This window comes from Triticum dicoccoides, chromosome 2A (genome assembly GCF_002162155.2).
Source record: "Triticum dicoccoides isolate Atlit2015 ecotype Zavitan chromosome 2A, WEW_v2.0, whole genome shotgun sequence".
NCBI lineage: Eukaryota > Viridiplantae > Streptophyta > Magnoliopsida > Poales > Poaceae > Triticum > Triticum dicoccoides.
The window spans coordinates 60845436-60857091 of NC_041382.1; the positions used below are offsets into that span (position 1 = coordinate 60845436).

The 11656-nt window shown below is 51.8% G+C and overlaps 1 protein-coding gene across 1 annotated transcript; it reads left to right on the forward strand.

The window, feature by feature from the left end:
* Window positions 1-6462: 6462 nt before the first annotated feature.
* Window positions 6463-9000, forward strand: LOC119353229 (probable pectinesterase 53). Its single transcript, XM_037619824.1, has 5 exons — window positions 6463-7096; window positions 7405-7597; window positions 7718-7924; window positions 8397-8632; window positions 8738-9000. The coding sequence occupies exons 1-5, from the start codon at window positions 6723-6725 to the stop codon at window positions 8883-8885; spliced, it is 1158 nt and encodes a 385-aa protein (XP_037475721.1). The 5' UTR covers window positions 6463-6722; the 3' UTR covers window positions 8886-9000.
* The last annotated feature ends 2656 nt before the right edge of the window (window positions 9001-11656 follow it).

Consider the following 11656-nt stretch of genomic DNA (forward strand, 5'->3'; position numbering starts at 1 on the left):
AACCCAGGGTCATTTCGAACAAATCAGGTCGGGTTGCCTAGTGGCTATAAATAGCCCACCCCCTACAACCATAAACAGTTGGCTGCTCAGAGTTAAAGTACGGCTTTTGTCGTTTGAGAGCAACCCACCTCGAAGCCTTTGAGAGAGAATCCCTTGAGAGGATAAAGCCCTAACCACCCAAAGCCAAAGAGTGTTAGGCATCACTTAAGTCTTCTTGTCTGTGTGATTTGAAGACTTATTACACTTGAGGACTGTGAATCCTCCAGCCGGTTAGGCGTCGCGTTCTGAGCATCCAAGAGTCATTGTGGATCACCGGTGAACAAAGTCTATGAAGATTTGAAAGTTTACCTTGAAGACTTACCAGAGTAATTGGGCGAGGACTGGGTGTCCTTAGCTTAAGGGGAATAAGGTGAAGACGAGGTCTTCTGAGTTGAATCTCAGCCTCCCTACCAGACGTACAGTTGTCACAGCAACTGGAACTGGTCCAACAAATCATTGTCTTCAACGAGTCACTGGTTTCATCCTTCCCTTCCCTTTACTTACTGTTAGTTCTTGTGAAGTCATTGTACGATAGCATCACCATTTGACTTCACTAAGTGATTACGTGTACTGATTGGCTTCTCAACATCTTCCTACCTGATCCTTACTGCCTAGCTGCTATTTGTCATTGTGCTTTCACTTCATTAAATACATGACTATGGTTTGCCTAGTGTAGTCTACCTTCCGCTGCATGATAATAGGTTTATTTCTATCATTTGTCTTCAAAACTCAAATGTTTTGAAGACTTTCATAAAAATCGCCTATTCACCCCCCCTCTAGTCGATCACTAGCACTTTCATGAACCTCTTTATAAGGGAGGTTCTTTCCCCACATGTATGAGCATGAGAATAAGAGGGACATCCACGCGCGCTCCTCCTCCGCCGCCCGCCTCGCCACGCCACGCCTCGTCATGACGCGCCGCGGGTTGCGGGAATGAGCCGAGCCGATGTCTAAATTTTTGCCACGCACGACGGGTATACGAAAGGTCACGTGGGAGTTGAAACATTTTTCTGTAGTGGACACTGAATTCGAACGGCGCGCCTCTTCGGCCGCTACCTGTTCGCTTCGTCTCCCTTCGTTGCTTCACCTCCCGCCGCAGCCTCTTCGCGTCCTTCTCCTGTGCCTATATAAGAGAGGTCGCTCCTCTCCAGAGTGACACACCAGAAGATCCCCTTCCTCTCGTCACAAAGTTCCTGAGCACTGCGCTGCTGCTACGATCTTCCCCATCCCGGCTTGCGGCGTGCACCGCAGGTCGGGACAGTAGGCCTCCGAAACCGCACCTTTTGAGTCCTGTACGGGAGAAGGGTGATAAGGTTTTGGGGGAGCGCTCAGCGCGACTACTGGCTGCTTCATCACGGACGATCCGGTCGCCGACGACTACTTCCCCGACGACGACTTCTTCCCCGACGTCCACGACCTCCTCGACGACATGGCAGGCGAGGATACCGACCCCAAGTCCAGCGCTTCTGTTGCTGCTGTCCCGTACGTGTTCTTGTCTTTCCTGTTAAAGGTTTTGCCGCAGAAGCTATTTACCTTCTCTCTGTCAGAACGCATGACTTGTTTTATCTTTTCTATATTAGTCATGCTTTATCTAGTATTTCTGTTAATAAAATCATTTGGTAAATTGCTCATATTTCCAACATATGTGCTTATTTCTTTCATCATTTGCAACAACAGCACCCATTCATTACTACTCCCTCCGTTCCGAATTACTTGTCTTAGAGTTGTCTTTCTCTAGCACTAAAATGAGTCTAGATACATCCATATCTAGACAAATCCAAGACAAGTAATTCGGAACAGAGGGAGTAGTACAGTACCATTCATGATTCGTTGGACGCAGCGGCTTCAACACTTCCTTTTCGCATGCAATTAAACTCCCAATTGATTCAAGTGTGAATTCCGTATATGCCACTTAAAACTTGCCCGTACCCCCATCTGACATTGGCAATTTCCCTCTGTCAAATATGCCACCGAAAATTTGCACCGCGTACAGATATGCCACTATGGCCAGTTTGACCGTTAGTTGACCGTCAAGTGGAAGGTGAAAAGACAATTTTGCCCCTGACCTACACTGTAGCAACCGAGCGACACTGCAACGTCTGATGCACTGTAGCGCCCACTTTTTAAAAAGGGACTTTTGTATTCGTGCCCCTAGTTGGGTCACGCTCGACTGATTTGCCCCTATTTTTTCAACAATTGCGGTTTTGCCCAGATCACTTCACTCGCCTTGTGTTTTTGCCCTTCCGGGGCGGTTCCGACCAGTGAGCAGTCGCCACGTGGCGAACCGTGATTGGTAGGAACCGTCCCGGAAGGGCAAAAACACAAGGCGAGTGAAGTGAGCTGGGCAAAACTGGAATTGTTGAAAAAATAGGGGCAAATCAGTCGAGTGTGACCCAACTAGGGGCATGAGTACTTCCTTTTAAAAAATGAGAATATCTGTACCGCCCACTTTTTTTTTCAAATTTTGTTCACTTTAAAAAAGATGTTCAATATGGGACCGAGCCTGCTGTAGCAACAATTACTGTAGCACACGATTTTTTTAAAAACTGTGCCACCCACTTTTTCCAAATTTTGTTCACTTTAAAAAAAAATTGTTGGCAACACTGCCTCCGTCGCAGTAATTGTTCACTTTCAAAAAATATTATTAAAAATTGTTCGCAATATAGAAGGACACATTTAAAAAAATCATGCGCTACAGTAATTGTTACTACAGTAGGTCGCCCACTGCACTAGTTGCTCCAGTACTGGATGCGAAAGTATTCTGCGCAGTGCATTGAACGCTACAGTACTGGATCGATAAAGTTGGTGCTGCAGTGCACAAGAACGCCCAGGGGTAAAATCGTCTTTTCACCTTCCACTTGACAGTCAACTAACGGTCAAACTGGCCATAGTGGCATATCTGTACGCGGTGCAAATTTTCGGTGGCATATTTGACAGAGGGAAATTTCCGATGGCATATGCGGATACGGGCAAGTTTTGAGTGGCATATACGGAATTCACCCTTAATTCAACTTCGCACAAGTTTGCAGTACAGGAATCACAAATGACCCCATGGACAAATTTGCAGTGGTACTACTATGGTGCTACTACTTGGAGGTTGGATGACAGTCGACAGATGACCACAAGGCAGTAATCAAGGCACCGGCGGCCTTGATTACTCTCCTCAGCACGGCGGATGACGCGACAAAAACCAGCTTCGGTTACCCTAATCAGCACGGTCGATGACTACACGGATCGGTCAGTCGGAGGCTGGCTGTTGAGCTGGTGCAAGAGCTGATGCGATTTATTTCATGTGGTTGGGACGTGAATCGTCCTGCTCAAGCGTTAATTAACCAACACAAGTATAGTACGCAAGATAAAAGCTTTATTAAACGATCCGTTCGTAAAAAAAAGGGGTTCATTAAACGGCAATGCCTTAACAGATGCTTAAGAATCACGTAAAGGCTCGACCCCTTCCGTTCTAGAGTGTTCGCGAACACGAGCCAAATCAAATCCCTAACACTAACAACGCCTTAACGAATGGCACGTACAGGAAGTTGAGGAACACAGCAAGGCGTCAAAGCCATTTCGGCGTGCCAAACCCTAGTTAACCTCGCATCCGGTACGTTAGGTGGAGGAAGAATTGGGGCAAGCGGACGCAGCGCGTGTGTTCAAGCAAGAAGAATGGCCACCGATCAGCTGCCCACGTACGGCGGCGCATCCTCGACGCGCGCCGCTGCTAGCTGTGCTGTGCTGTGCATGCATGGTCGACACGACGACTGCGCCGTCCACGCGGCCGGTGGGTGACCACCGTTGTCCTCTTGCTCCGAACGGCAAAGCGGTCGCTCTTGGCCGTCATTCGTAATGGCGGCAGCATGCAGGTCTGTGAGTCTGTCGAAACGTGCCAGGGAGCGCGGTCCATCGGCCGTTTCGGAAACCGGGGCGTCCGGGGGTCACGGGCCGCGGCGGCCGGCATGAAGACGAGCACAGCTCGCAGATTGATCGGCGTCCACAGTTGATTGATCAATTCAGCGGAGGGTTTGTCCAAGATGTTGCTCCACCAAAATCTCTCATTCCCTGCCCTAACCCTAACCGGCTAGGGCAAAAAAAAATCCTCCAAACTTCACCAGCGAGCCTGTGGATTAGCTCCGCACTGCTTGTCGCATTGGTGGTCGGTGGCGCGGAGAAGAATACCGGTGGCTCCGCTTCGTATTAGTTTAGGTTAGGTTTTTTGTCCTTAGTGTGATGATCTGGCAGACGGTGGCACTTCTTCTTTAGGTTTGTTTTTGGGATTCAATCCACCTCGAGTTCATCCTTTTGGACATAGTCGACGTAGGTCTAGAGTATATTTCTGTCGGTTTTTTTTTGAGCGATGAGGTTAAAATTTATCATCATGTGACGAGATTTCGTGTCAGATACTTCAGATCTATGCAAGTCAACCACAACAATTGTGGCTCCAGAATGCTAGTCCTTAGGGACACGTGCACAAAAACTTTCCGACAGTCATTGATAAGGTCAAACTATCTCCGGTAGGGGAGCGGCGACAGCGGCGCGTCAATGGCTCGTTCTGGCAGTAATATTGGTCGTTTGGTTGTGTCGAAATCTTGATATAATCTTTAGGGACAATTGCATTTTTGCTCCTAGTTGGAACCTACCCACGGTTTTTGCCCTTATTTTTCGACTCTGCTCAGTTTTGCCCTTAGATTTTCCTCCTAGGTCGCCCGAATGCCCTTTGACTGTTTGACCAATACTTTGAAAATTAATAACAAATTGATATGAACTCATAAAAATGCAAATAAGATATCAAAATGTTCAGATAAACATTACCTTTATGTGTAGATTTGCCTTCAGGACAAATGTACCGTTTAAACAACCTAAGGTTATTAATGTTATTAAAATTATTAAAAATAAAATGGTAAAGATTTTTTTTCAGGAATAAAAATTACATGCAAATGTAGGTGACGTTTTCCGAACATCCTGATATGTTATTTGCATTTTTCTGAGTTCATATCAACCTGTTATGAATGTTCAAACGACTTTGACCATTATTTTGAAATTTCATTACAAGTTGATATGAACTCAGAAAAATGCAAATAAGATATCAAGATGTTTAGAAAACGTCACCTACATTTGCATGTAATTTTATTCCTAAAAAAAGTATTGTTTATACCTTTTTTATTTTTAATAATTTTAATAGCATTAATAACCTTAGGTTGTTTAAACGGTACTTTTATCCTAAATGCAAATGACATACACATAAATGTAATGTTGATCTGAACATTTTGATATCTTGTTTGTATTTTTCTGAGTTCATATCAATTTGTTATGAATTTTTAAAGTATTGGTCAAATGGTCAAGGGGCATTCAGGCTACATGGAAGGAAAATCTAAAGGCAAAACTGAGCAGAGTCAAAAAGTAAGAGCAAAACTCGCGGGTAGGTTCCAACTAGGGGCAAAAATGCATTTGTCCCTAATCTTTATTATGTTTGTGATGCTTTATACTCCTGATGAACTTCTATAATATATTCGACCATTTTCGAGAAAAAAATTCTCAATTGATTTCACGGAAGCTTTGTTCTACGAAGAAAATTCGATTGAGGTTTTGCTTGCCAATGGATTGAAAATGTAAAATTGAAGATGTAAAACAGGAGATATAAAATTTACATCTCCAAAAAGTGTTTTTTACATCTCTAGGAAAGAGCCAACTCCTACCCAAGATGTAAAATGATGATGTAAAAGTGCAATTCCAACAGATGATGCAAATGAAGATGTAAACTAGTTATGCCGCCGGTGACCACCAAGGACGTCGGAGTGCCTCTGGTTTGCTCTACGGGTGACGGTTTGCAGCGACGTTTGGCTCTACGGATAGCTAGGATGAGGCGCGTCCTTTGAGGCAAACGAGAGGAGTTGGGGTGGCCAAAACTCGACAGGAGCGAGCTCGACGCGGCGGCCGGAGCACAACTTGCTCGGGCGTGAGGCTGCAGAGCACGGGGAGGCCGGATAAAGGGCGCTACGGGCTCCCGGAAACTCCAGGAGTTCAAGTGCGTGCTCGGACGCGGCAAACATGTTTTTTTTTGTTTTCGTGAGTACGTCAATGACGTACCGTATTTTTATAAAAGAAAGAAATATGATAACAAGAGTCCTTCGATCCATGCGTACATCAATCGTTGGAGCACCCATTCCTATTTGTGGGAGCAGATTGTTAAACTCGGTCTACAAGACATCTCTGGGAAGGTGTTTAGAGCTTGGGCAATCATGTCACCTGGATGTCTGGTCGCGAACGAAGCACAGCACTTGCGCGCGGGGACGTCGCTGTCACGTGGAACTCCGGAAGGAAGAGAAGAGCGAGGGCGGGTCGATACGCGAGAGCACGGGGACGGACACGGCCAGAGCGGCCCCAGAGCGGCGAACACGCGCCACAAACCACCAACGCAGTGCCAAGTTCACTAGGCGGCTCGTGAACCATGACCCGCCCGAGTGGTGCCGCGTCAGGCCGTCAGTTCACCCCACCACACTCCACGTACAATCTTCTCGCTTTCGCTTCTCGCCCGTGATCGATCATTCGAGCTCCTTAAATCCCCCTCCCCTGCCTTCTCGCCTGCCCCCGCACCACCCCTGCCACGCCCGCCGCTCCAGCTGCCCGGCCGTCCGTCCAGTCACCACCGCGCCGGCATTGTTTAGCAACTGGCCGTGGCGTACGTATCGATGTCTATGCCACGCGCCGGCCGGTTCCTGTTCTGCATTGCCGCCGTGGTGCTCGTCGTGGTGCTGCCGGCGGGCGTGGCCGGGCACACGCGGGGCGTGCGGCCGGGGCGGGCGGCGGGGCGGCCGTTCCCGGAGAACGCGACGCGGGCGGAGGAGCTGGAGCGGCTGTTCATGCGGTGGGTGCGCTACGTGGGCGGCCTCAAGCACAGCACCTTCCACCACGCGCCGCTCGCCCGCGCCTTCCCGTCCTACTCGCTCGTCGTCGACAAGGACCCCGCGGCCGGCGACTTCACGTCCGTCCAGGCCGCCGTCGACTCGCTCCCGACCATCAACCTCGTCCGCGTCGTCATCAAGGTCAACGCCGGAACCTACACGTACGTGGATTGCCCCTGCCCCCCTGCCTTCTGCCGTTGCCAAGCCCTGTTCCTTTGCTGCCTCCATTGGAGGCGAGCTCCGAAGATGCGTGCCTGCATCCAGCCGTCCATGATCAAAGGTTCACGGGTGGGAGGAAGGAGGCGCTTTCTGGAATCGTGGGCGTCAGGAAAAAGGCCCCACGAAGATCACACTATCACATTTTAGTGCTTCAAACTAATTTACCATTGAATACTTCGAACTACTGTGGCATTTTGGCTAAGATTTTCGCCGTGTCTTAGAATTCTGGCTTCCCACAACTTGGTCGCAGGGAGAAGGTGACGATATCGTCGATGCGCGCGTTCATCACCCTGGAGGGCGCCGGCGCGGACAAGACTATCGTGCAGTGGGGGGACACGGCGGACACGCCCGCCGGGCCGAGGGGGCGCCCGCTCGGCACGTACGGGTCCGCGTCGTTCGCCGTGAACGCGCAGTACTTCATCGCCAGGAACATCACCTTCAAGGTACGTACGTAACTCACCATCACCGCCGCCGTCCCTGCTGCCAGTGCTCTGCCCGGTACGCCATACAGAGCGCGAGGTGGGTGTCCTAATTACATGCGCGCGCGCGTGTTGCGTTGGCAGAACACGGCGCCGGTGCCGAACGCGGGGGCGACGGGGAAGCAGGCGGTGGCGCTGCGGGTGTCGGCGGACAACGCGGCGTTCGTGGGGTGCCGGTTCCTGGGCGCGCAGGACACGCTCTACGACCAGTCGGGGCGCCACTACTACAAGGACTGCTACATCGAGGGGTCCATCGACTTCATCTTCGGCAACGCGCTCTCCCTCTACGAGGTACGTGCTCGCCCTCCTCTTCTTCCTCGATGCCTAATGCTCCATTGCCAGACCTTCCATGCAATACTGCGCACGCAGAGTGAGAAAAACAGAGCATGTACGACACAAAAAGAGAGCCGGCAAACATCTGTGGCACGCAATGCCAGGATTTTGTTCCGTGGCCGATTGCAGTCGCAATCTTGGCGTCTTCGACCGACTCGTCACAGCGGCTGAATCATGCATGCACACGGCCTCTTGCTGCTGTCCGTTTGTGCCCCCAGCGCCGCGACCGTCGCCCGTGCGGCCCTACACCCACATGCTCGATACACGTGAAATATTTCGGTCTCGTCTCGTGCCCACACTGTGGATCCCCATGTTTTCTGTTTTGTTTTTCTACAGTGTTCACGAGCACGGTGGCACTAGAATCTACACTCTACAGAATGGACGTGTGACGAGGAATGTGTATATGACTGTGTGCGTGTTGTGCTAGCAGGGCTGCCACGTGCACGCGATCGCGCGGGACTACGGGGCGCTGACGGCGCAGAACCGGCAGAGCATGCTGGAGGACACGGGGTTCTCGTTCGTCGGCTGCAGGGTGACGGGGTCGGGGGCGCTCTACCTGGGCCGGGCCTGGGGCACCTTCTCCCGCGTCGTCTTCGCCTACACCTACATGGACGACATCATCGTCCCGCGCGGCTGGTCCAACTGGGGCGACCCCAGCCGCGAGCTGTACGCTCCTATTCCCCTCCTCCATTCTCTCTTCCTTTTCCACCGTCTCCGTCCTCTCCCCTCCCCCGGTTTCTGACGGTGGATGGTCGATGAATGATGATGCAGGACGGTGTTCTACGGGCAGTACAAGTGCACGGGCCCCGGCGCCAGCTACTCCGGCAGGGTGTCCTGGTCGCGGGAGCTCACCGACGAGGAGGCCAAGCCCTTCATCTCCCTCAGCTTCATCGACGGCACCGAGTGGATCAGGATCTGACCGGGGCCGCGTTCGATGTAGTAACACGCACACACGGGCGGCACACACATAGTCATGTAAAGAAGAGGGAGTGGAAAGACAAAGTGAATGAATTTATACAGATTCTTTGGCAGTCTTCTTTTGGGCGGCGAGTGTGTTTTTTCAACCCGGACAGGGGCCGTGCAGCACGGTACTCGATCGGGCCCTCGCTGGAAACGCAGGGAAGGCATGATAGTCCGTATTTTCGGAACAAGTATTCGAATATTATAGGCTAATCTGTTGCTCATGAACAAGATTAGAAGATATGGGCCCCTGACAATCTAATTGACCAATGTTGTTAACGTGTTGGTGTCACTGCAGACTGTGGTACCAGACGAAGTGGTTACGAGCACAAAGTAATCGTGGATGACTTGGTTAGAGCAATTTTTTTTAACACGGTACAGACGCATACGCTCATATATTCATCTTTACAAACGCACGCACGCGCACCCTGTCGTGGTTCTAGCTCTGACAGTGATGTAGGGGGATAAGTATGGAGAGGTAAGATCTCAGCTATGGAGAAGTTGTAAGCACGCAAGGTTTACGAGTTCGGGCCCTTCTCGGAAGAAGTAATAGCCCTACGTCTCGGAGCCCGGAGGCGGTCGACTGGATTATGCGTGTGTGAATTACAGGGGTGCGAACCTTTCATACTAAGGAGGGGGTGGCTTATATAGAGTTCGCCGACCCCCTCCTGCCCTCAATAATGCAGGGTTTTAAGGTACATTTAAGGTGGGGCGTTACTGGTAACGCCCCTAATAAAGTGCTATAATGACCATAAAGACTACTTAACAGCTGACCGTTTGCCTGCGGAGTGACTCTAGGCCTCCTGGTAGTCGAGTGGTTGGCTTCATGGTCGAGTGATGGCTTCTTGGTCGAGTGTCTTGAACCCGTCGAGTGGGATTGAAAGGTGACTTCTCCTAGGGATGTCCCAGGGTAGGGCTCTTTGGACAGGCCCGTGCCCCTACCCTAGGTACATGGCTTCATCCTTAGCCCCCGAATGGATCGAGGTTAGAGTGGGGAAAGAGTTGGAGATCTTTCCGACTTGTTCTTTGGGCTACGTGAGCGCCTCGTTTTGGGCCAACCGTCACGGATGACGTCATCAACCTCTTTCAGTCGTCTTGATCCATCCAGGCCTTTCGTCGAATGAATTTCTTTATGTGTGACATACCGAGTGTCGGCGTGAGCGGGGTCTTCTGTTTTAACAAGTTGTTCTGCGGCCCGCGGGTGTCGCGGGATTCGGATTTCGGGAAGCGCGCGGGACGGGAGCGGCCGCAGTAATCGGAAGCGATAAAGTGGAAGCTCCTCGATCCTCGCGCCGCCTTTTTCGCCACGTACTGCGCGCGCGTCTGCTGCGGGATTTGACTGGATAGCCTGGGCCTACCAGTCAGCCACTCGGAAGCGGCCCCTTATAAGTTGCCGCCTCGGGGTTTCCAAACAGTGCGCTTCCTTCTTCCTCTCTCCCTTCGCGAGTTCCTCCGCCACCTCCGTTCTCACCCTAGCGCCGCGGGTCCGTGCAAGATTTGCCGACGATGATGGCGAAGGACAAGACATCCGCCCTGGAGCGCGCGAAGAAGGCGGCGGCGCAGGGGAAAGGGAAGAGGTCCGCTCGGGGCGGATCCTCCTCAAGGTCTGCTCTGCCTCGAGGCTGGATCCAAGGCGATTGGATGCCGTCGGTGATCCGGCAAGAAGATCTCGACGACATGGTCGAGGGGGGGGGGGGTCATTCCCCACGAAGCCGCGCGTCTCCCGGGGAGAGAGATCGAACCTCAGCCCCGCGACGGTGAGTGCGTGCTCCTAGCCACCCATGTCGACCGCGGGTTTTCTCTGCCGCCCCATCCTTTTTTCCGGAGCTTCCTGAACTTCTTTGGAGCGCAGCTTCACCACTTCACTCCCAACTCCATTGTATACCTCGCTGCTTTCATTTCCATGTGTGAGGGTTTCTTGGGTTGCCGCCCCCATTGGGGTCTCTTCAAGCACATCTTTACCTGTCGTTCTCAATCGGTCAAGAAGGCCAAGTCGAGTGATGAAAGGACGCAGGTGATCCAGCTGTGCGGGGGCCTGGCGATCCAGACGAGGGGAAAGAGTTGTTTTCCATCTATCACTTTTCCGGAGTCGGTCCATGGCTGGCAGGCGACCTGGTTCTACTGTCAAGACCAGGCGACCCCAGGACAGTCGACTGGTCTCCCCCCTTTCTCACTCGACCGAGCTGAAAAACCTGCTTCTCTGAAAGTGGCGCCGGAGGAAAGGGCCCAAGTCAAAGTGCTGGCCGGTCGAGTGGTTGAGCTTGTCCATGAGGGCGTGACGGGTATGGATTTGCTGGAGGTCTTCCTCCGGAGGCGCATCCAACCGCTCCAGGCTCGTGACCACCCGATGTGGCTGTACTCGGGTCTTGACGACACCACTCGGATCCACCCGGAGGAGGTCACTGATGAGATGCTGGAGGGGTGGCTGTCGAGCATCACAGGAAACAAGGACAACCCCCGAGGAGCCAGGAGGGTAATTCCACTCGACAACTCGTATGACGTGGACCAGGTATGTCTTTATGCTCCTGACTGAGATCTTGTTTTTCTTCATTGGTCTTCTTTGAGTTGGTCGATTAACCTTTGTCTTGTCTGTTGTTTTTCAGGTGACTACTGAGATGTACTCGACGCCCAACGGGGCACAGGGGCCAACTGAGGAAGGGGAGGCGAGCGGAGGTGAGAGCGGGGACGATCAAGGCGAGTGGGAGTCCGACGGTGAAGGAGAGGGAGGCG

Excerpts from the sequence above, each read along its gene's own strand:
- LOC119353229 (XM_037619824.1), top strand. The coding sequence starts at position 6,723 with ATGTCTATGCCACGCGCCGGCCGGTTCCTGTTCTGCATTGCCGCCGTG. Across the intron at positions 7,925-8,396 it reads ACGCGCTCTCCCTCTACGAG|GGCTGCCACGTGCACGCGAT; the intron begins GTACGTGCTCGC and ends TTGTGCTAGCAG. Across the intron at positions 8,633-8,737 it reads GGCGACCCCAGCCGCGAGCT|GACGGTGTTCTACGGGCAGT; the intron begins GTACGCTCCTAT and ends ATGATGATGCAG.